This window comes from Actinia tenebrosa, unplaced genomic scaffold (assembly GCF_029948245.1).
Source record: "Actinia tenebrosa isolate PJP-AT-01 unplaced genomic scaffold, QUT_ActTen_1.0 PGA_scaffold0__85_contigs__length_37466705, whole genome shotgun sequence".
Lineage (NCBI taxonomy): Eukaryota > Metazoa > Cnidaria > Anthozoa > Actiniaria > Actiniidae > Actinia > Actinia tenebrosa.
The window spans coordinates 15,134,021-15,157,355 of record NW_028292569.1 but is presented as its reverse complement, the minus strand read 5'-3'; the positions used below and the strand labels follow the sequence as shown (position 1 = coordinate 15,157,355).

The 23,335-nt window shown below is 35.9% G+C and overlaps 4 protein-coding genes across 4 annotated transcripts; 1 reads left to right on the top strand and 3 right to left on the bottom strand.

The window, feature by feature from the left end:
* The first annotated feature begins 5,788 nt into the window (after nucleotides 1–5,788).
* Nucleotides 5,789–7,198, top strand: LOC116295320 (uncharacterized). Its single transcript, XM_031703105.2, has one exon. The coding sequence runs from the start codon at nucleotides 5,995–5,997 to the stop codon at nucleotides 7,054–7,056; it is 1,062 nt and encodes a 353-aa protein (XP_031558965.2). The 5' UTR covers nucleotides 5,789–5,994; the 3' UTR covers nucleotides 7,057–7,198.
* A 1,470-nt stretch (nucleotides 7,199–8,668) lies between these two features.
* Nucleotides 8,669–15,887, bottom strand: LOC116295319 (signal recognition particle receptor subunit alpha-like). Its single transcript, XM_031703103.2, has 13 exons — nucleotides 15,858–15,887; nucleotides 15,644–15,727; nucleotides 14,882–15,200; nucleotides 14,295–14,439; nucleotides 13,857–14,013; nucleotides 13,091–13,218; nucleotides 12,234–12,349; nucleotides 11,781–11,867; nucleotides 11,332–11,504; nucleotides 10,994–11,207; nucleotides 10,497–10,582; nucleotides 9,892–10,068; nucleotides 8,669–9,516 (listed from the first exon to the last, which is right to left on the bottom strand). The coding sequence occupies exons 1-13, from the start codon at nucleotides 15,885–15,887 to the stop codon at nucleotides 9,388–9,390; spliced, it is 1,845 nt and encodes a 614-aa protein (XP_031558963.2). The 3' UTR covers nucleotides 8,669–9,387.
* An 837-nt stretch (nucleotides 15,888–16,724) lies between these two features.
* LOC116295331 (selenoprotein T2) lies at nucleotides 16,725–20,227 on the bottom strand. The gene is made up of 5 exons (XM_031703115.2): nucleotides 20,037–20,227; nucleotides 19,104–19,347; nucleotides 18,714–18,801; nucleotides 18,057–18,157; nucleotides 16,725–17,641 (listed from the first exon to the last, which is right to left on the bottom strand). The coding sequence occupies exons 1-4, from the start codon at nucleotides 20,201–20,203 to the stop codon at nucleotides 18,057–18,059; spliced, it is 600 nt and encodes a 199-aa protein (XP_031558975.2). The 5' UTR covers nucleotides 20,204–20,227; the 3' UTR covers nucleotides 16,725–17,641.
* A 991-nt stretch (nucleotides 20,228–21,218) lies between these two features.
* On the bottom strand, nucleotides 21,219–23,235 carry LOC116295332 (cyclin-D-binding Myb-like transcription factor 1). Its single transcript, XM_031703116.2, has one exon. The coding sequence runs from the start codon at nucleotides 23,000–23,002 to the stop codon at nucleotides 21,482–21,484; it is 1,521 nt and encodes a 506-aa protein (XP_031558976.2). The 5' UTR covers nucleotides 23,003–23,235; the 3' UTR covers nucleotides 21,219–21,481.
* Between the last annotated feature and the right edge of the window lie 100 nt (nucleotides 23,236–23,335).

Sequence of the window (23,335 nt, the reverse complement as noted above, 5' to 3'; positions counted from 1 at the left end):
GAAGGCAAAATTAAGTACACAGCAAACTTAGAATGGGCTGATGTCTCAAATTATATCACCAATGTTACTGAACTTCAAAAACTCATGTTAGTAATTGAAAGTTCGAAAGTTTGTAGAGGTTGTCCATTTGAGCCTTTTGAAGGAACTATACCAAAGGACATCAATCAACCAATTTTTTACACAAAAAGTAAAGAAGCTGCAGCATATGTTGAAACAAATCTCTCTCAATTTCATCAAAAAGTAATCAGATCAACAGGTTGTGTTATATTTCTCCCTGGAGCAGATGAAGTGGTTTGCAACAGTGTATGTGATTTGTGTATGAAAACAGAGCATTATTTAAGGACAAAAAAATCCAGGCTTAATAAAAAGGAAGACAAAGAGAATGTCTCACCTCAAAGTTCACATCTTAACTTCGTTTACATGAATAAAGAGGAATTACTTAGTGTTACTAGAAAGCAGGCAGCAGAGCTAAGAAAACTTCATAAACAAGTGCTACAACTTGAAAAATATAGAGAAAAGATGAGTGGCGTTGGAGAAAAGACTGACAATGACCTAAAATTTATGTTTAACAATCTTAACAAATGTTTAATTTCAAAAAGAGAGAAACTAAACAATCCGGTGTGTCAATGGAAAGGATGTTCTAGTAAAGAGTTTTCAGATGTAGAATGCTTATATAGCCATGTAAAGGAACATATTCCTGAGACTGACAGCACCATTGCTCCCATTGATCGTGTATATACTTGTTTGTGGAAAGAATGCCAAAAAAAATTTTCAAAGAAAAAGCTTCTATTAAATCATATTCGAGACCATACAGGCAGTGCACATGATCAGTTTTTTGAAATTTTGTTAAAGGATCAAGCAAAATCACTGACAATGCCATCAAAACAAATGCGCTGGCATCCTTTGGTAATCAAGTGGTGTTTGAGAATGTATAGTAAATCACATGCTTTGTATGATGATATTAGAGAATCTGGATTCATCAAATTACCAAGTGGCAGAACTTTAAGTGATTACAAGAATTTTTGTTCCCCTCAATCTGGGTGGAGTACAGGTAATATTGCTGCAATGAAAGATAAGATTGAAAAACTCAAACTAAAGAAGTCTGCTAGGACTTGGTGCACTAATATTCGACGAAGTGAAAATTAAAGAAGGGCTGGTATTTGACCCCTCCACATGGGAGCTGATTGGATTCACTAACCTTGATACTGATGATGCTATTGACAATGAACGTCCCCCAAATAGCCAGCCAGAAGAAAGACTTGCAACACATGTTTTACAATTTTATTTCAAGAGTTTATTTGCAAAGTTTGAGTTTCCTCTGAGCTATTTTTTAACAAAATCAATCACTGCCCAGAAGCTCAATAGGGTTTTCTGGCAAGGTGTAAGCTTGCTACATGGTTTTGATTTCACTATTTTGCTTTCAATTTGTGATGGAGCTTCTGAAAACAGAGCATTTATAGCAATGAATGGGAACAATGCTACAAAGAGTCAAGGCTGTAATCCCTTTTCAGGCAGGCCTATATTTTTCTTCTCTGACCCACCACATCTCATAAAAAAGCTAAGGAACAATATTTTCAATAGTGGATTTAAAGAAAATCACACACGGTATTCAAGAACACTCAAACTGAACAACAAATATATTTTATGGACCACATATATTCAGTATATGAACGAGAAAAAAGAAGGCGTCTTTATGCAACACCATTGAGAAGGGCTCATGTTCAGCTTGACAACTGGAGTAAAATGAGAGTAAAACTGGCTGTTAACACACTATCTAAAAAGGTTGCTGAGGAAATGAGAGCTCATGAAAATAATGCAACAGGATCAACACAGGAATATATATCCATATGCCATGATCTCTGGGAAGTATTTGATAGTAGGCAACCACTTGCATCTATTCATGACAATCGAATTACTAGATTAGACAATATTTTATCCTTCTTTGATAACTGGAAAGCCAGTCTACAACAAGTGTTTCCCACCAGATCTGAAGTATCTAGTCATTTTATAACTTGGCAGACAATGTTTGATTTACAGGTAGATCAACAATGTTCTTCAGTTGTGTAAAATATAATTAACAGGAGATTAGAAGAAAAGCAAACACAAAAACATTGACAATCTTTGCTTTGGTAATAGTACAAACAGTTAATCCATGAAACACTAATTACGAAATAGTTGAAAATAGTACTAATTAAACAATAGAAAACAATGGAATTTGCATGAAACTGTGCTATTTAGTATTGCTAAAGAAAGTTCCACGATTTAATATATTGTTTGCACTCTAAAGTACTGAAGTGATGGATGTTTTTGTGGAATTTTTGAATAATTTTAATATGTCTTCTTGAAATAAGAAATTGGGTAAAAATATAACATTGAAACTGGACTTAATAACATGTAAGCAAGTAAATGTAAAATTGTCAGTTTGTTTTAGCACTGAATCATACTTGCAAAAACATTTACTCAGTGGTAAAGGGGAAACATGTTATTTTAGACTTAAACACTAATTATCTTCACAACTTTTAACATGCAACTATGCCTTCTTGATCTATTTAACTTATAATTACATTTTCAAAACTACATGTAAATATGTCAAATATACGGTTATCATAAATCCTTGATGTCACATACTTATGCACTTCATTTGTAGAAATAGTACTTTTATTACAAGTAGAAAAATTCCAGTTTCATTTTCTTTTTTTCTTTTTCTTTTTACAGGTAACCATTAATGCACTTAAAGATCTTCTTCAATATATCAACAGTGCTGCATTTAAAGATGAATTTGGAAATGACCTTTATCTAATTTTAAAAAGATTAAATCAAGATTGTGTTGAGTCATTCTTCTCTGTCCAACGTCAAATGTGTGGTGGTTCTCATAATATGACAGCGTACACTTATGGTTACAACCTGGCAGGCAATATCTCCTTCACAGGGTCAAAGTTAGTGTCAAGAAAGCAAACCAATGTCTTTGAAGTAGAAGAATGTATGAACGTTGCAGCCAGTTCAGGCACCTTGCCTAAACGTCAGATGGGTGAAAGTATTTTCAGCAAGATTGTGTGGCCTGTTACATTAACCTGATGTTTGTACATGTAATCATCACTCCCAGGCACTCAGCTTCAGTTTAAAGCTGAAAAAAAAGGAAACACTGTTATGTTTTCATATAAAAAGCAGTGATACTAGATGGATGAAACTAACAGATGTGAAGAGAAACTATATGAAACATTGAAATCTGTAATTATTGACCATTCAAATCTTTACTTAATACGAAAAACAAAGAGTGTGACATGCCAATATGCCTAAATTTAGCTTATCAGAAGATGCTATTTATTGTTATGTATTGATTGGATGGGCATTCAGATTCACCAGTTGACAGTAAAAAGTTATTTAGTTTAGTACAGTTTTAAAACATACAATGTTGCATTTAAGACCAGATAGTTAATAACATAACTTATAGTACACTCAACAAAATTACTCAACTCTTATTTGTCAAGAGGAGTACAATTATAGCGTTAATTGTACTCCGTAGGAGTACCGAATTAAGTCGCTATGGAAACACGGCCAAACTAATGTCAACAGCAGCAAAAAAAGCTGTAAAAACTAATAACAACCAATCTTTTTTATGCATTTCAGTTGTGCCATGGACTGAAAATCGGCCCCCAAATAGACAAAGATGAACGGCGTCGCTTCGCATTTTTTACTGAAATTTTGTTGAGTGAACTATAAACGAAATATCGCCTAAAGGCTCGTGTATTAAAGAACTTTCAAAACATTACGAGTGTCTATTAATTTCCAAATTGTACGGGAAGATCATGCGATTTCCTATACAAATGCTTATAATAATAGTGACAAGCAGAGAATAACCTTATACCATGGACTGACACTATACCTTTTAGAAAATCATTTTGAAAATCATGTCTTAGAAAATAAAAGCTGTTCAACTAATCTCTCCTGAATTCCTTTTTAAATAATGTTGGGTCCCTGTGTCTCTCTACCCTTATTTCATTTAGCAGCTCTAGTACAACAATGCACAACAAATATATATACCTTCTCTGGATATGGAATGTTTAAAGGAAAAGTCTACCTTATCACTGGTAACAGCACAGAAATTTGTTTCTCTTTCCCTTTTCCATCAAATGCAAGTTTTCCTAATGCTTTCAAAAGTTTTGACAATTGTTTCCCAGTCAAATTGTTAAGCTGCTTATGTGGATCAGCAGATTTGCCAATTTCTTCCAAACAATGTGACACAGTGTCAGGGTTACTGAAACCTTCTCTTAATTTGATAATTATTTCGGGTGTTTTGTCAGCTGCACATGCTTCTTTTCGTTTGCATTTTCCAGATTTATTTCCTTTTGGCTTCTTGATTTCTTGCCTCAATGCCACACTTCCTTTCTGGGGTTTTAAATTCATCTTCTCTCGTACAATCTGCTGTTTCGACTTGACAAACATTGAACAAACTCTTTGCATGACAGACACTTGCACTGCGGCTGGGTAATCATTTTTGCAAATCTTCCCCCAAGCATCTCTCAAGGTCTTATTTTCAGACATGTTCTTTAAACAATCGATAATGCTTTGGTCATTAATTGCTGACACAGAGAAAAAGTTCTCAGTAAAATCATGTAAAAGAACAAAGAAAGGAATGACCTCATTGTTAATAACAAAATGGTATTCATCTCCTACTTTTTCATCAGTTCCAAGAGTCTTGATTAACTCTAAAGCTTTTTGTGGTTCAACATATACTTCTGTACTGTCATTATTACTTTGCTTCAAAACTAGGTTACAAGAAGATTTGACGAGGTCTCTTGCTCTCTTCACAGCCCACCCTCCGTGGTAACGAATTGCCTGCAATTCACTTTCATCAGTTGCACCGGACGTTGTAGTAATTATCAGAGGATTGTTAGATGTTTTACCTTTAACGGTCCAAAAGTGAAAAAGAATGTGCTGAAGAACAGTGTGTGTGTGTTTGTCTGGAGAAATGCCACAATTTCCGATTATTTCGTTCCATTTTTGTTCAACGTCTGCCCTTTCTGGTGAGTCACTTTTCAAAAAGTTTCGTTCGATCCTTACAGAACGTTCCTGTTTTTTCTTAAGCTGGACACCATAAAAAGATGTAAAAGCTGACCTAATGCTCTCAAGCAGCGAAGACACTGTAGGATGAGGTCCTGCATTTTTGATAAAGTTCAATACTTTCTCCGCAACAAATAATTCACGAGAAATGTTCGATTTTTCATCCGATAGTCGAGAACATATATCAACTAATTCGGCTAAAGAGACCTGATCGAAACGCTCTTCACAAAGTTCAGTCGAATCTTCCTCAATATTCACAAATTCTTCAAGATTATCCTCTGCTAAATCATCCGTCAAGTCAAGCGCAAGGAATTCTAAATCCTCTAGCACAGCTTCTGCCATCTTATAGAATCACAAACTCACCGATACTATTGTTGATACTGGCGGGAAAGGATGGCAGAAGCAATATTGTATGTAAATTTCGCTAGTCTAAATTTGAGATGTAAAAAAACCAATCTTGCTCAAATTTGCTCAGTCTGATTTTTTTCACATAAGTAGAACACTATATGAACATTTCAAAAAAATATAAACTAGGTTTTGGAAAACATTGTAACAAAGCCAAAAATGCCCTGCGCCCGCATTTGCTATATAAAATTTAGCATAAAAACCATAGGCAGTCGCTTATTAAAATGGTTCTTTGACTACAAAAACCAGCGAATTCTTCGTAATAAAAAACTCTTTTTATGTTTTGGGTATTCTCTAACACCAATAAAATTGTTTTATTGGCTAAAAACATAGATAAACAAGCCTAAATTTACCTTTGAAAGATCTTCTTGTCAGCCGAACTTCCTCTACGAACGGTCCGCCATTGTTGACAGTCAGAGTAGTGCCCAGTCCTCCTCTCCGCATCACGGATCGGCCAATAGATGTATGCCCGTTTCAACGCCCTCCCTCCTCCCGCCCTGATTTTATTTACATCTGGAGCTCGGGGCCATGGCGACGCACGAACCTTCGCCTGAAGAAGAAAATTCCATCGCTTTTCCGGAGAAATTTGTCAATATTTCAAGCACTAAGCCAGAACCAGAATCTAACGTTGAACCAATGCCAGAATGGAAAGAGGCGATGGAATCCTGGGGATCTGCTTGGGAATTCCACCTGTATGGACTTGGCACAGGCTTCTTAACATTAGCGATTCTCTCGCTGGCGTTTTTGATAAGGTTGAGGAAGCATAAATCTAACCAAAGGAAAGTTTCAGTCATTTTGCTTGGCTTTTTAGCGTTGTATGGAACATCAAGAAGCGTGTTTCTTTTCGTTGATGCTTACCATCACAAGAAGACAATTCCGATACCAGTTTTGAATATCATTTGGGGAATCGCACAACCCTGTTTGATAACTTCCTATGCTTTATTATTTGTGGTTCTTCTCAATGCCCTACGGCTCAAGCAAAAGTTTCAGGCTTGGTTCACCGCTCGTAACATTGGGCTCATCACAATTCCTCATTTTCTTTTCGTTTTTGGAGCCGAGTTGATCGTTTCTTTTTCTCCTCAGTTCAAAACACTAGTATTCTTATGCCAGCTTCTATATGCCTTCTTCAGTCTTACTCTAGCGTTTTTATATACTTTCGTGTCCACTCTTATGTGGAAGAGCGTCAATAAAATGAAAAATAACACGGTCGCTGAAATCAGCTCGAGAAAGAAAATTCATCGTATTCTTTGTACATGTGTTGTGGCGGCAATAGGAGGAGTGATGATCGGGGGAACGCAAGTCTATACCATGGCTGGACCATTTGGCGTATTCTCTTCCACAAACCATGTTCCTGCCTGGCCGTGGTACTGGCTTACAACAGTTATGAGAGTGTTAGAAATCTTTATGGCTATAGTAATGTTTTCAATTGCTCATTATCAGTCTTTTAAGGGATCAGGCAGCATTTGTAAGGTTAAAGTAGCAAGTGCTGAACAAAATGTTACTGGACAAAGATGTGCAGTGACTGAACAGGATTTGACTACAAGATTTTCTCATGAACCCGATCCATTACGTGCAACAGCACTGCACTAAATAACATCATGCTCGACGTAAAATTATCCTTAAAAAATTCTACAGACTGACTTTTCATGATTATACTGTACTATACCTGTAGAAGTAATATAGCAGAATAGCGGAATAAATTAAAGCAGTAAATACTGCGGCTATGCGTGAACTTTTTTGTTGGAGGGCTGTATACTTTCTGGGTGCTTGAAATTCAAGATCGCATTACTCAGCCTGACTTCTATACACAAGGTCAAAAAGGCAATATATCTTTTTCACTGAACAAGTGAGCTTTTAAAGCGAGAAACTCTCGATACTTTTAGGAACATGCAGTTCGTCAAGTGGGCTAGCGTTTTTTTGTTAATCTAGCGTAAAATAATTGAGCCTCTGCCAAGCTGGATTACTGAGTCAGACAGTATCAGATAGGCAGGTTCGTTTTCTTTTGTTTCCTTTCCTTTAGTTCAATTGCTCTTATTTTGTTCCATTTCATCCCCTTCCTTTCCCTTTCCTCTCATTTCGTGTCTCAAGCAAAAAAGTTTTAAGTTTTAAAACGTGCGCAGCGGCACAAAAAAAAAAAAAAAAAAAAAAGAAAGAGGAGTTTCTGTCTCTTCCAATCCCTTGCTTAGTCTCCCTAAGGACATATGACGCTAGTGGTTATTGCTTAATTAAACTAATTGTTCTTCAAGTCAGTTTGTCTATGATGGAAAGCGCTGTTTGTCTTGCTTTTAAAAACGTTTCCATGAGCAAATGTTGAAGAGTTCTTTGGGTTCGGTTGATTCATGCAAATAACACTCAAGTGGCTTTTTTAAATTGAATGAAATATGACAGTCATCTAATTTTGATATTATTCCACTCTTCACAATATGCCACAAAATTTACTTAAGAAAAAACTACTGATCGTATATATTACTGATGTACCGTTGCAAGTGTCTTACAGAGCCACGACAGCGCAGTAATAAAGTGGAACTGGGGCCCCGTCTACGTGTTTCCGGATATTCTCAAAACGGAATTTTTATTTATCTTGTTTCTAAAAATATTCTTTTCCAAGCGTATCCGACGAATACGCCATTTCATAGTTATTAGAAATTAACTATGGCCATTTGAAACCGCAATTTTTCGAAAACGGGTACGTGTAGACGGGCGAAAACGACTCAAATACATTACTGTGGACGGTATTTTTCAAAGAACGAAATCAAAAAATTCCGTTTTCAAGATTACCCGGATACATGTGGTCGGGAACTGAGTGGGAGGAAGATGCGGGAATTTTGTCGAAATAGAATAACAATATTGAAGGTTTTGGATGCGGAAGGAAGAATACTTAAAAAAAGAGTGCCGGAATAAACACGTCTATCCCCTCATAATATAAAGTCCATTTAAAGCATTAAAATGTTTACTATTTAGTTTATTTATCGAGTCATTATTTAGAGACAACGAAAAATAATTTTTCTATTAAAATGACTATTTATTTTAGTAACGATTAGGTTTAATTCCTTTTACTTGACTTATGCAAGATCACTATGGTAACGTAATGTTCGTTCTCATGGCAAAGACATGACGTCTGAAAATCGCGAGGGATCTGGGAATACCTCAGTTGTTACCCCTCCACCACCCAAAAAGAAACAAAACTTAGCGGACAAAGTACTCATTATTGTACCACCTTCTAATGTTTTATTATCTTTTAAGTTTATACGATTTCACTATCTTTACAGATTTAAAATAGATAATTAATTTTTATGATCAATTTTAGTTCAACAAATTTAAAAGTTCTTTGTAATTTGGTGTTCCCTGCTAGCAGTGTCTCCCTCGTTGACAATGCCAAGAATCGCCAACGAGGGAGAATGCTACAAGGGAAAATTTGGTGTTTTCATAACGAAAATAAATTAAGATTTTGCGCAGAAGATTGAATTTGTTTGTTGTGTCACTTGAGCAGTGCGAAAGCATATTTGGAAGTGAAGCATTTGGTATTTGGAGGTAATTATGAAGGTTTTTAGCCAACTTAAAAAGCGCATACTTCCAAAGCTACTGGAGAGCATGTATAGCACCCTATACAGACTACCCCACCAATGAGGGGTATGGGTACTCGAGGGCCTTCTTACAAAGGAGAGAGAGCGGCGAAACCCCCTGTACCAAAATTGCACCCTCCTACATAGAGTAATCTGCATGTCTCCGAATGTCCTAGGTATGCCTAGCAGAATTATTAGATATCGATAGATATTCTAAGTACGCCGTTTCATTCTGAACGACTGGAACTACGATATCGGGTTATGTAGAATAACAGGTGCATACGCTATGAGTTAAAATAACTATGTCCTCAATATATTTATAATAAATATTCATTATTATTAATCGTCATTAGACTGTCTAAGCCTTCAAGAGGGCGTGTACCACAGCCTTTGCATTCAGATTCTTTAGATCTCGGTAGGTCTGTCCTGTGCCTACAAACACTATAGGCTGGCCTGTGGTGTAGGTCATCGAGATTGCCGCACCAACCTGACAAATTATATTACATATTTTTAAAATGATATTGTCCTCTTAGCTCCATTGGGAAACTGAAGATACCTTTTTGAATTCGTAAAATACCGCTGTGTGCATTGATTGAAGACTCATACTCAGTGTTAGCCTTATTTTGATGTCAAAATATTGACAAATACCAAAAGTAGGCAAATAATGCACAACTTCAATACGCTTTGAGATAGACTTTTTTCGAGTTCCAAATTACCGCCGTGTTCCTTGATTACAGGCTCGTTTAGTTTTCAGTGTCTAAGTATTCACAAATACCAATGGTACAGTAAAGAATGCACATTCAGGGGGTCGTGTACGTGTGAAATAATTCCCACTAGGAGGAAGGGGTAACGCAATGCTTACCTTGTCATCAATAGTGTCAAACTTAGTAAGTACAATCCCATCAATCAGACGTGGATTTTCTTGGCTTGAGTAGTCAGCCAAAGCTTGGTTGAACTTTGAAAGCTGGTCAACAGCTTCGTTTCCAACCAGCGCCTCCCCGACGAACAGAACCAGGTCAGGGTTATTGATCTTGATCAGCTGGAAAAGGAGAAAGTATTAGACCTTATTCGTGGTGTGACAATGTTTTTCCAATTCAGCGTGAAAAACCTCTGGGGGAATAAAGAGCTATTGTTTTGAAACTCGTCGGGATATCATCGTTATTCCCTTCGTATCCTTTGGGATACTCATGAATGTTTCGAAGAGTAAAAACAACAACAACAACAACAAAAAAATGAATCCCCTGGAGGTTCGTCACGCTGAATTGGGAAAACATTGTCAACCCACGAATAAGGTCTACTGCAAGGTATCACGCAAAGCCTCAACTATTTTCCCGCCAATTTCCTGAGCATGCGCAGCTGTAACACACTGTATCCTGATATATTATCGAACTAAAAAAGGCTTATTGTAGAAAGTTACGTATATAGTTAATTGTTTTATAATTTAATGGTAATGTGGGCCTCACTTACCTTGGACAGAGCCCGCATCAGTGGTTCATTATCCTGCATTCTTCCTGCCGTGTCCACCAACACTACATCAATACGCTGTTCACGCGCTAAACAAAGAGAAGAAAAGGAAGAAAAAAAATTAAAGAACTTGTGGAGGAAATACGAAAACACCCCCTAACAAATGGAGTTGCTTTTTGTGGTTTGGCCTCTTTAGTTTGCGCGTTATATTTTTTTCCCTTTCAGCCCATGCGTCACAATCTTCGTTTATGCTACCATACTAAGACATCTTCCCAAGTGCATACTTGCAAGAAAAGAAATAATACTCAAGGCAATGGTAGGTTGTTTGAATTTGAGAAAGGTATGTTGCTTTGAGATTTTTCTTCAGGTTATCCGGTTATGTCTATCTTTAAAAAACACCAAAGGGCTAAGTTCTTATAGAAACTGTTTGTCACACAACGCTTCGTGAAAAGTGACAAGAGTGACCAATTATATTTTGAAATGATTGACCAAACTCTTACCAAAATTAATTGCATCCATGGCGATAGCTGCAGCATCCTTGCCATAGCCTTTCTCATACAACATGACAGATGGTGGGCCATTTTCCTTGGGGGGTGGGTGTAGGGCATTCAGATGACGTACATGGGTACGTAGCTGTTCCACTGCACCTGCGCGGAAGGTATCACATGCTGCAATCATGACGCGGAAACGATTCTCAAGCAGCCAAAAACACACCTAAGAAATAAATGAAACTCAAAGTAAGACTGAAGAAAGAAGACTTTCCTGAGATAGTGAACATAGTGCATTGGTGGTGTAGCTTGGGTACAAACATATTGTGCAGTTTGATGACACTTCTTACCTTGGCCAGGTTAGTGGATTTACCAACACCGTTGACCCCGCAGAAGGTAATAACATAAGGGTGGCCACGCCCTTTTATCTCCATGGCATCGCGCAAGATGTCCACCCTGCGACGAGGTGACAGAATCTGAATCAGAGACTCCTCTAGGCTGGCCTTCACAGTTGATGCAATACCTGATAGCAAACATTCAATAACGATCATTAAAATAGCATAAAATAAACCTATAAAATGTAGTGGATATGGTATTTTATTTCAATGTGCATCCTATGTACAAGAATACCATTGAATTATAAGTTAGAATGTTAATATATGATAAATAGTTATTAACAGGCATTGAGTATAGTTTCTCTACTTTTTAACTCTAATCTCTCAAATTCTGCTATTTGCCTTAAAATATTTCCTTGTTTATAATATTCCACAGCAAATACCATATTTTTAGGATATCTTACCACTGAATGTGCCAATAACCTTTCCGTTTAGCTTGCTAGACACTGACTGACACAACTGATCAGCGATGTTGGCGGCAACATTCTTACCTAGGAAACATAATGACTGTATTTTAGATTGAATAGCTGGTGAAGTTAATCAATCGTTTACAGGTACTGACATTCTATATTGATTTGATAATGCAAACACTCAATTACAGCCTGTTCCATATTTCTGCAACCTAACTGACGTTTTAGCCTCCAGCAAATAAATTTGCAACAACCTGAGTGCATTCAAATGATATTGTGAGTGATAAATGTTCCTGCAACTCGACAGCCTATCACCTATGGAAAAATGGCTTTCAAGTCCTGGGAATCTTTATTGCTAGCGGTTGGAATGAATAATCGTAAAAGGGTATACTTGCTTTCTCATGGACCTTTTTTCAAGGGGTAGAGGAAGGTGACAAGATAACTTACCAATCAAATGGTCTCTCATCTTGTCCAGCACAGGTTCAATCTGTTCCGGTGTTAGTGTTTTCTGCCCTGCAAGACCTTTGAAGAATGAGAAGACTCCACCAGTAAGGCCAGCATTACTGAAAGAAAAAAAAAATTGTATGTAAAGCTTCAAACTTTCAAATTTTATTAAACCTTGAGACCTCTGTAGTTGGTCAAAGTTAGGGCACAGCTAACTTCTAGATCAAATTGGAATTTAGCTAGTTAGGTTTTGCAGAGGGAGGAATACAGAGTAAAATCCTTGCTCAAATCAATATTGGAAATATTAGAAACTCTGCTCACAAGTGATGCAGAATCAAGGAATTGAACCTGACACTCCAGATTTGATGTGAGAGGTCTGCAGTTTCAGGGCTCAGAATAATAGGCCAATCAGTAGCCAGTCATGATCCACAGGCTAAACTAGTTTTAGCTTAGTAATACCTTATTTTTGGCTCAAATTGACTGACAAGGCAAAGGTTTGACTGGACGAGGTCCAATAGACCTCCTTGGCTTGGGCATAATGTTGTCCAATTTCAGACCACGTGTCGTTCCATAGAGTATCATTTCTTTGTTTAATGGTTGGGCACAGTTGCACATTAGAAGGCACATGAATATGGATACAACTCCAACAAAGAGTCTTATTCTCAAATGAATGACACGTGGTCTGAAATGGGACAACATTACGCCCAAGCCGTGAAGGTCTATTCTGGGTGGACATTGTGCAATGTCCAGCTATTATTTTAAGCCCTGAGTTTATATTCAAGATTGATACTAGAATAATTTTGCTGATTGAATTCAAGCAATAATATTGATAAAAGACAAAGGAATCCTTCTTTCCTCACCTTTGATTTGCAGTAGCATTGACATTCTTCTCCTCTTTCAATTCAATTTCATCTTCTATTTCTTCTTCACTGGAACTTTCATATTCCATTTCCTTTATCTGCCCTTCCATTGAACCTTTCAATGCCAACTTCAAAAGCAAAATTCCTATTAGTATTGATGGTTGAACTACTCACAAGAGCATTATGCACTACTACGGCATGTGGTATGTCATACATCATGTTTTGTTCCTGAGCAAATTTGAAATTCTAAATTCCAATTCAATTTTTGGGCTTTTCACACAGCTAATTGGTGTGTCACTGTTGTAGTAGTAGTGACAAAACAGTGAAAGTAAAGTCAGTGGTCTTAAAGAGAAATAATATATTGTATATTGTGATTATTCATACAATTAGGTCTTTCCAATAGCGTTGACACCTGTGCCTGGCTATAGGACTTCTGAGAAGTTTATAAAGCAATGATGATGATGATGATGATGATTGTTGTTGTTGTTGTTATATTTATTATTATCTTTGACGCTTTAACATGGCTAAAAAAAGTCTGGTCAGCAGACAATGTAATGTCAAAATTATTATCCCTTGTCCTGCCAAACACCTTTTAGGCCAGTCCTCTTGACTGTTGACATTGACTAGTCACATGTTAATCAGCCCAATATAGCTGGTCATCATGTTAAACCATTGAGCAGTCATTATTGCTTATTAAAGATATAACATTCATGTAGAAACACACTAACTCTACTGTCATCATCAAACTAAGATTGACAGCACATACCAAGTGTTTGATTTCCTCTTCTTCATCATCAGCATTGTCTTTTTGTCCATTAGCACCACTGAAATCTAGAACCTCCAAGTCTTTGGCACTACCAGACTGCTCCCATTGCCTCTTCTCCTTCTTCCGCTCTTTACGAGCAGCAGGTGATGACTTGCTGCTGCATTTTAACAAAATATAAGTTTAGTTTGTCGAAAAAATCAATCATGGGATGCATAGATGGTATAGTCTATGGTATGATAATCATTGCAAGACAGTTTTTTAAAAGTTTCGATGCAATTCACACACTAGAAGTTACATGAATTGTTCTTTTTGACTTTCATTATTCCCATCGAACTCGACAATTGTTAATTCCAATTGGATCCCGCAAAATACTCTGCAGTAACTCACCCCTTATCTAGCCTCCATTAAACTAATTATCCACAATTGAACAATCTTTACCTTGCTGGTTTTGGTGGTTTCCCAGCCAGCTTCCTCATGAGCTTCTCTTTGTTTTTCTGTATTATTTCTTCAGGTGTCAAGCCATTTTCTGCTGTTCTAGTTGTTTGTTTCTGGTGCTTTGGGGGCTTGGGCTTGTCAGGTTGTGCTGGCAATAGATACGAACATTTCATATCATTTAAGGCTACGTTCATAATATATGGCAGAGGGGGGGGGGGCATGTGAAATTTAGGGGGGATCGGCACCAGTAAAATGGGGGGGGTTTGAAAAGTGTTTTCAGAGAATTGGATGGGATGCAAAATTTTTAGAAGAAGCTACGAGAGATTGCCCGGGGGGATAGTTATTTTTTGGGGGACTTTAAGGGGGGAAAATAAATGAACAATCTCTAGGAAAGGAAGCAAACTGAAGGGGATAAGGTTAGAAGGAGGGTTATTAGACGATAGAGTGCGGTTGAAGGTATGACCTGACAAAATAACAAATGGTTTCTGATTCTGATCACAATTACATATAGATAGCACTAAGGTATATGTACAATGTAACATGAGCATATCACTCATAAACTAAAAAAGCGCTCCTGTTCTCAAACATACCTTCTTTTTGTTCATTTTTCTTCCCTTTCCCAGTTTTCCCACTTTTGACATCATTGCCATTCTCTTTCACAATCATAGACGAGACTGTCTTTTTCGATTTATCAGATTGTTCAAACGTACGCATCTTTTTGGGAGCCAATGCTTGTACTTTATTACTTATTTCTGCATTCTTGAGTATACGATTGAATTCTTCATTGAACTCAAAGTTTCGTATTACTCCCTTGTTCAGATCATCCTTGTACTTGTCCCTGAACTCCAATTGCATGTCATCTAACAGCTTGTCAATGTATGATAAATGGAGTATCTTTTGGAATGCAACCTAAAGAATGGAAATGCTAGATAAAGTACTCTTACTCTAACCTCAGAACCAAGAATTGTGATCCTATTCATGAAAATTCTATACATTGCCTAATATCAAAATCCCCCAAAGATATACCCTATCCTGAGGAACATCCCTGTATAGGCTACATATGGGAGTAGGCCACCCCCCCTCCCCCCATCCCCCCTTCTCCGAGGCTTACTAATAATTCAGGGCTAATTGATGTAGTGAGGGGCATTACCACTGTTTCAAAAATATATCCTTGTGGAAGATGATATTTTTTTATGATTCTGATGCAACACAGGGAAAGGAATAAAGTAACACCGACAGGATCGAAAGGGTTGTTTTAGAGAAATCAAGAGAAAAAGCGTCAATCAAACCAGAAAGAAAAGGAGACGTCACAGTTTTAATTTAGTTAAGATTAAAGAACACAGTTTTCTTACCACAAATACGAGTTCAAATTCATTATCCAACTTGTATTTTAAAGTAAGCGACTCATGGTTGAAGGCATTACCACCTCCACGCTCCTAAAATCGAAAAAGAAGAATATAAAGACGAGAAAATGAACGTTTACGAAGTAAGATGTCGAGAAAACCACTATGATGAATCAGCCTAAGTACCGGATGTTGATTGGGAAAATATAGGATTTTCTCTTACTTGTAGGAATAACGCCACGAATGAGTTCATTTACAGGTAGTGTGAAGGACTGATACGTTCCTTGAAGCACCAAAGGACGATTCCTCCCTTGGAGAATATAGTAAAAAGATCTAACATCTTTGAAGTCTATCTTTCTTCTTTTTCTTCTCGCCTTCTTGTTGATTACTACTACGCATGCGTGGTCTTAAACATGACGTCATGTTAAGAACAATGAAAAAGGACTAGGGAGGGGAGGATAGGAAAAAGTTTGTCATTCCACCACAGGGAACCCATTACAGTATTAGTTTCTTTTGTTATGACTCCTTGGATTTTGCAGAAGAAACACTGGAATTAAAATAAAAAATAAATAAAAATAGAATAAAAACGAAAATATGCTCATATCTGATTTTTGTTGTCATTTCTTCATACGTTTCAACTGTAATAATAATAGTAATGATGAAAAGGTAAATTATACACCGTGAAAAGATGAAAAAACTTACTGACGTTTCGGACACTAGTGCTTCGTCGGAGTAAAAGAACTTTTTTTATCTTTTCACGGTGTATAATTTACCTTTTCATCATTACTGTTTCATTAGAAACACTGACACAGCTCACACTAGTTTTTAGCTAGTTATATCTTTGTAATAATAATAATAATATTTCTTTCTTTCGACAGTAAACCTATGACACATTAGTGAGTTACAATAGGGAACTGCATTAGAAATACACAAGTAAACCAACAGTCTTCATCAGAGATGAACGAAAAGCAACTAAAGTCGAAGGCAAAAGAACAACTTCCAGTTACACCCTTTCTGCATTTGACAACATATTATAATAACCTTCCTAAATTTTGGTTTTTATCTAGAAAAGAATCTTTTTACTCCTGCCTTATTATTGCTGCATTGAATTCATTTTATTTATTCCATAAACCAGTTTAAAATAATTTATTGTACAAATCAAAATTTAACAGGATCAAGTGATACAAACTACTGTGATACCTCTATTAGCTGCCACCTACAGGACTTTGCCTGGTGTCTGTTTAATACAGGGTGCCTGCTAAATAGAGGGTTGTTTTACATTAGATATGCAACTAGTTGTCCATTTAATGAAGGGTGTTGACTTAATAAGGGGTCTGCTTAATAGAGATTTCATTGTATTTATACTTATAGAGTGAAGTCATTTAACCTGTGAAATAGATGTTAGACTAATACACGTTAGTAGTCGCTAATTCCTTTGTTTTCTTTTGTGTCTATTTGACTATTACATCTTAACTATTAAATTTTGTTTCACAGGTTTAATGTCTTCACTCTATACGTAGATTATGATATAACTGTCAGAAATCCTTCTATAGCTATTTATAAGAACAAGCAAGCAGTTTGACAGAGCATCATTAATAAGAATCCTAACAAGAAAGTTAAAAAAAATTTACACCAATAAAAATTAGTCCTTTGCATACACAGATTGCTATATATATGTCGGTGCTGTTCAGATCGACAAGAAATCGAAAAAACATTTTAGAATAATTCATTTTTACAAGAGCTGATTGTTACTGATCTTCAAGTACATTATTATGCATAATTTAAATCCCTTTTATTGAGAAAGTTACATGATATCTGTAAATGTTACTAATCTATCATCCAGGCTGCTTTACTGATGGCTTTGTTTTGCTCATGCCAGTATATGTAGCTGTATTAATTTGGAATATCATAGTGGAATGCTTGCTTCCCATCCAATCCAGGCGTGTGGCTAGCCACTTTATGCCAGGATCTTCATATACTATGCACTCGCAATTAAGACAATTACATCTGTGGAAACCAAACAAACAAATTAATCAATAAAATGTATTTCATGTCTTCGTTGGCCATTACTGTAGAGAGGAGAATCAGTAAATTCATTTTCATAGTGGCATGCAATATTTCTGAGAAACAAACTAGCCAGGCAGTTGTAAAATAGCTAAGAATTCGTTCAGGCATGAACCAAACAGATGCCTAGAGGTTTGTTCCCAATGTTCTGCTCCAGTTATATACCCTATATTGTAAAGATAGCAGCAAAATAGCTGCCATCGACAGTACATCTTTGTTTTTGTTTCACGGATATATGTGTGCACTCTACGAAGTGTGAATAAAGATAGTTGCACCAAGTGTTTTTTGTAGATCACCCAGTCAATGTGACACCTATTAAATGAGTGTTACCACAAGAAAAAATGTTTATTCATGTTACCTATTGGCTTGGGGCAAATTTCAGCTGGTTCTCAACTATTTGATGAAGTTCAGACGGTGATGGTAATCGTCCTGCCTGAAGTTTTGACCATACAGGAATATCTGACAAAAAAAGAATAGCCAAGTTATCAATTTCTTTTTATTACTATTACTAGTTATTTGCGTGAAGATTTCAAATAGTTACAAACAAAAGTTGACCATGGAATATTCACAAGTTTGTGCATCTAACACTATTTAGGTAGCAGACTGTTAGAGTTAAAACACAAAAAGTGGGCAACACTTAGACTAAGGTTAAACGCAGAATTTCACATGAGCCGAACCTAAAAACATCAAAGTAGATCACCTTGTTATCCATTGTTTCAATTAGGTCGGCTCATGTGAAGTTTGACATTTGACCTGAATTGCACTACTTAAACAATAGGAAACAATAATTTAATATCACTGTAAGCAATATTTAGGTTGCACTCTAATAGTAATATTAAGGTTGCAAGATTTTAGTGTTTGGATTCTGTTGATCAGAATAAGTAATAAATAATTGATATTGTTCCTTTTTGATTGACAAATGTTAGAACAGCAGAAATTTTTCTGCAAACTGTGTTTCCTAGGTTACACAACCTACTGTAGAATATTCTAGAAACAAATAATATGTTTTTCTTACCATTAAACGTTACTTCAAATGCCCCAGTAGAAATTAATTGACCTTCTATCGTATTGCAAATAAAAAATAGTAAGATACAGGAATACATCTGAAAATGAAAAATAATGCATCATTAACACTTGCAAGCAATACTCGTTATAAAATGATAGTGATTTTACTGCGGCTATCCCTGTTACAATATAATATATTATATATATATATTATAGAGTATTTGGGTTTCCTGTATTCAGGTGACATCATTAAAGTCAGTAGTACAAGATACTATTAAGATTATTATTATTATTATTAACTATTTAGAAATCTTTTGACAATGAAAAAAACACCTAGGCATGGGTCAGTAATGTATGTAAAAATGAATGTATGAATAAATAGATGAAAATTAAAATTTACCTTGTTTTGAATAGCCCACTGATATATTGATGGAGGATTGACGTTTAATGATTCAAATATTTGCATTCTTTCCCCAAATATGATTAGTCCTATTACAACCATCTTAGCAATGCTCAAAAATGATGCTAGCATCTGTCTTGGACGAGGAGGAGGGTAATTGTCACCAACAATGTTCAAATTTGGAAAATTTTGGCCGAGGAACTGTGCATATTCCTCAAACACCCTCTTGTACCCTCATGAGTAGCTGTAGAAACAAAATATGCTTAGAATAATAATTTATACAACAAGACCCTTTTATTTTGTTTTTTTTTGGGGGGGGGGGTTGAATTTTTTTGGGGGGGAAGGGGCTAGTGGCAAAACAAAAAAGCTTTTATCAGGCTTCTATAACTAATCAAATAATAATAACATATTTGTTTACAAAATAGAATCTAATTGCGAAACTTTACATATATCGAACGAATCTCGTTTCATCGATTCATCGAGTCAAAACGTGTTGCGAAAATGTTCTCACAAAAGACAAAATTTCTTTTAGAGAAAAAGCTAGTATATAACAGAATTGAATTAACAATAATTTCTAGTTTAAGTGGCTATATGAAGTAAAGAGGTATGGCAAACGAAAAACAAAAAACAAGAAAACCAAACGAGGATTAAAGCGTCGCTAAGAACATTTCGTAAGGTGAACTCGAGTCACGAGACGAACCTGCCCTATTGTCACATAATATTAGCTTATATGCGACATGTCCGAGGATAAATTTCATGAAATATTTAACCGCTTTGAATGCTGTTATTAAGTAAGGATACTATAACGAGTCTAATAAAGACTTCTAAAGTATTCGTAAAATTGTATGAGATCAAACAAAGAAGCCATGCGACTATTATAAAGATGACGCAGCTGACAATTTTTTTCAACGCTAGCCAAGATATTCAACTCACCAATATAGTACTTTCACTGTAGGGCCGGTAAACATTGCTGCTCGTTTCATCTTGTTTAATTGATCTGGATCTTGTGCTTCGGCTTTGTTAGGAAAGATAATTTCTTTTACAGTTATTAAAGAAAAAATAGACAGCGCTCCCACGACCAACATGCCACGAGACGCCATCTTGAATACGGACTACTGTACACGGTACGCTGGGTAATACATGCAAGATGTGACGTATTTCCGGTATTATCCGCCAATTAAATTCAACTAAAAATAACATTTATTGATTAACAGGATATATAATTTTAGAGAAAATCATTGCTAATTAAACAGTGCTGCGTAGAAAATTGATGCATGAATGTTCATAGGAGCTGTTATTTTTTTAATCAATTTTTCTTCACGACAGAAACTCGGTTTGGGTTTCCTAGCAAAAGTTAAGCGCTCATGTTTACAATGACTTTAATTCATTAGATACGGGTACCACAGGTTCATGGGAAGAGGAGCATAATCTTTTTTGAGAGAAAAGAGAAAGAAAAAGGAATGATGAGAGAGATATTCTATTAGCCATTTGCTATTCCAAAGATAAGGGAAAAGCTGGGTTGAGTTGGCATTGGAGTGCACTTTGGGGCTCTTTTTTCGGACATATTTCCAAGATTGCATCTATTTCGTCTTCTGGGAGCCCCAAAATGCACTGCAATGCCAACTCAACCAAGTATTTCCCTCAAGTTGCAATGGTGCCAACAAAGAAAGATAAATTACTTGAACATAGATACAATCACAGGCAGTCCAAAAATTTATCCCATCCTCTCTACATAAAGAAATAAATAGATAAAACATTAAAATATTTAAGGACTAAAACTTCATTGTTTCTGATGTCTGCTTTGTTTCAGGTGCTTTGTTCCATACATTCCCATACAAATAAAAGGACAAAAGATATGCACCCATGCTTGTCACCAAAAGACACCAAAAGAAATGCAAAAAGAGATACTTTTTTCATTTTATTTTACTTATGGCCAAGTCTTAGGTTATCAATAGCTAGCGGGTTAAAGAAAAGAGAATACAAAACGTATCACTGAATAATAAGAGATCAATAAGAGAGGCTAGGAATCTACTACAGTTTTTCCCCAATTACGATAGTCCTATTATATAATAGACAATAAAAAAATTATGATGCAATAAACAAATATTAAACAAATGAAAATAGAATCATTTATTGAAATGGTTAGTACAAGTTTTGGTTGTATAATTCACTCCATAGGAAGTTAACCAAAAGGACATTAAACCTTAAAGCATGATATTTATTTTGGAAGCTCCAAAAAGTTTTTTTTGTAGCACTGTCAGCTCTATTTTTCTCCAGTGGAGTGGTACTTTGTGCTAGGCATAATACTGTATGTCATAATGTTATATCCCAAGAGGATACTTGGATGGTGTCTAAGCCAAAGGAAAAGCCTTAGAAGATTATTCTAGGCTTGAATCCTGGTGGTCGCAGTATCTGTCTTCCAGCTCTTTCCTCTTCACATTGTACAGGTAATCAATAACATCTTCAAAATCTGTGTTCTCAAGATCAACAGAGTTACAGTACTTTTTCAAGATGACTTTGAATTTCAGGTGCAACCATTCTGGAGAACGAGCCATTTTAAAGTCTTTCTGCAGTTCACACCAGTCAATGTCATATTCTTCTGTAGCAGAACATTCATACACTTGTTTTATTAGCTTCAAATCTTCCTCAGCACCCCATCTTTTCCATGGTTCTAATGTGCAGTCCTTCCAACAAACTTGTAATAGCCACTTCTTTCTACACTGGTCAGCATTCCTTGTCTTGACAATAGAAGCAACAGCATTCCAGTTTATGTTGGTAAATACTTCTTCATCTTCCTTTGTGTTAGTTATCTTTCTGACTGCTTCTCTTAACAGATCAACTTCATTGTCTTTCCACTTACCACGGCTACCACTGTTCCAGTTGTACCTGTGGAGCACAGCAAGACCACTTCTTCCCATCATTCTTCCAATTTTTTCCCATTTCTTCCCATGAATAGTGATAAGTTTTTCTAGTTCTCTATCCTCAGATTCAGAAAATTTCCCTAAGTAGTTAGCCTGATCAAATGAACGTAAAACTTTTCTGTAAATGTAAAATATACCTCGGTTGAGACCTTTTCCAAGTTTTCTATAAAAATTTGTGGTTTTTGCAAACTCCTTCCATTCTCTTCCTTCATCTGATTCAACGTGTAGATGAGCAAATATTAACTTTGAGGGGTCATCAAGATCGTTTTCAAGAAGATACTGTTCCATATTTTTCTTTAGTATCTCTTCTTCCTTTTTTGTCCACCTTCCTTGTCTGATCTTAAACTTTTGTTTTAACTCTTCATTCGACAACCAATCAAAGTGTAGAGGATTTACATCTTCATCATATAATGAATCTTCTTCAGGTCGTGCTTTATTCTTGTCTTTTCTTTTTTCAGATTTCTCTTTACTTTCTTTGTCAAAAGCAACTTCAAGTGATTTTTGAGTTTCAGTTGATTCTTTACTTGGTAGTTTCTCTCCTTTCTTTTTCTTTTTTGATTTCTTTTCCAGAGATTTCTCATTGCAGTAGGAACTTTTCTTGTCTTTTTTCACTGACTTGTTTTTCTTCTTTTTCTTTCTTTCGTAATTATCTTCTCGTTCAATTGTTTTCTCCAACTCCAAACTTCCTTTTCGCTTCTTTTTAAACTTCCTTTCTTTTTCCATGCAAAAATCTTCATCTCCTTCTTGGATTAAACTTAGTTTCGTTTTCTTCTTCTTCATCTTGGGTGCATTATCTTGAATCTCCTCTTTCTCTGCTTTCCTTTTTCTTTTTTCTTTCTTCTGTTTATAACCTTCCAATTCTGCAGCAGGCTGTTCAATATCTTCTTCTACAGATCTTCGTTTATTCTTTTTACTTTTATGCTTGTTCTTCTTCTTCTTCTTTTGATGAGTGCATTCATCTTTCAATGAAACTGGCATTTTTCACATAAATTTGCAAAAAGAAACTACAATCCCCAATTAGTATGAGAAAAATGTTGTTATAGTATACAATTACTGATGGAAATCCTAGAATCAAACATTTTAAAGGCATTTTTTCGTGTCAAAACACATCAACACCACATGCTTACGAACACCCGCCATTTTGTTTTCCTTGACGCTGTATTTGGGTTCCCTGTGTCAAGCGCATAATTTACATACTAATTAATTCGAAGAAAACGTATAATGTCGTATGCTTGGAACTCGCACTGACAATCATAACGACAATATTTGGTGCTTAAATAGTATATACTTATGAAAATAAAACTTCATTTT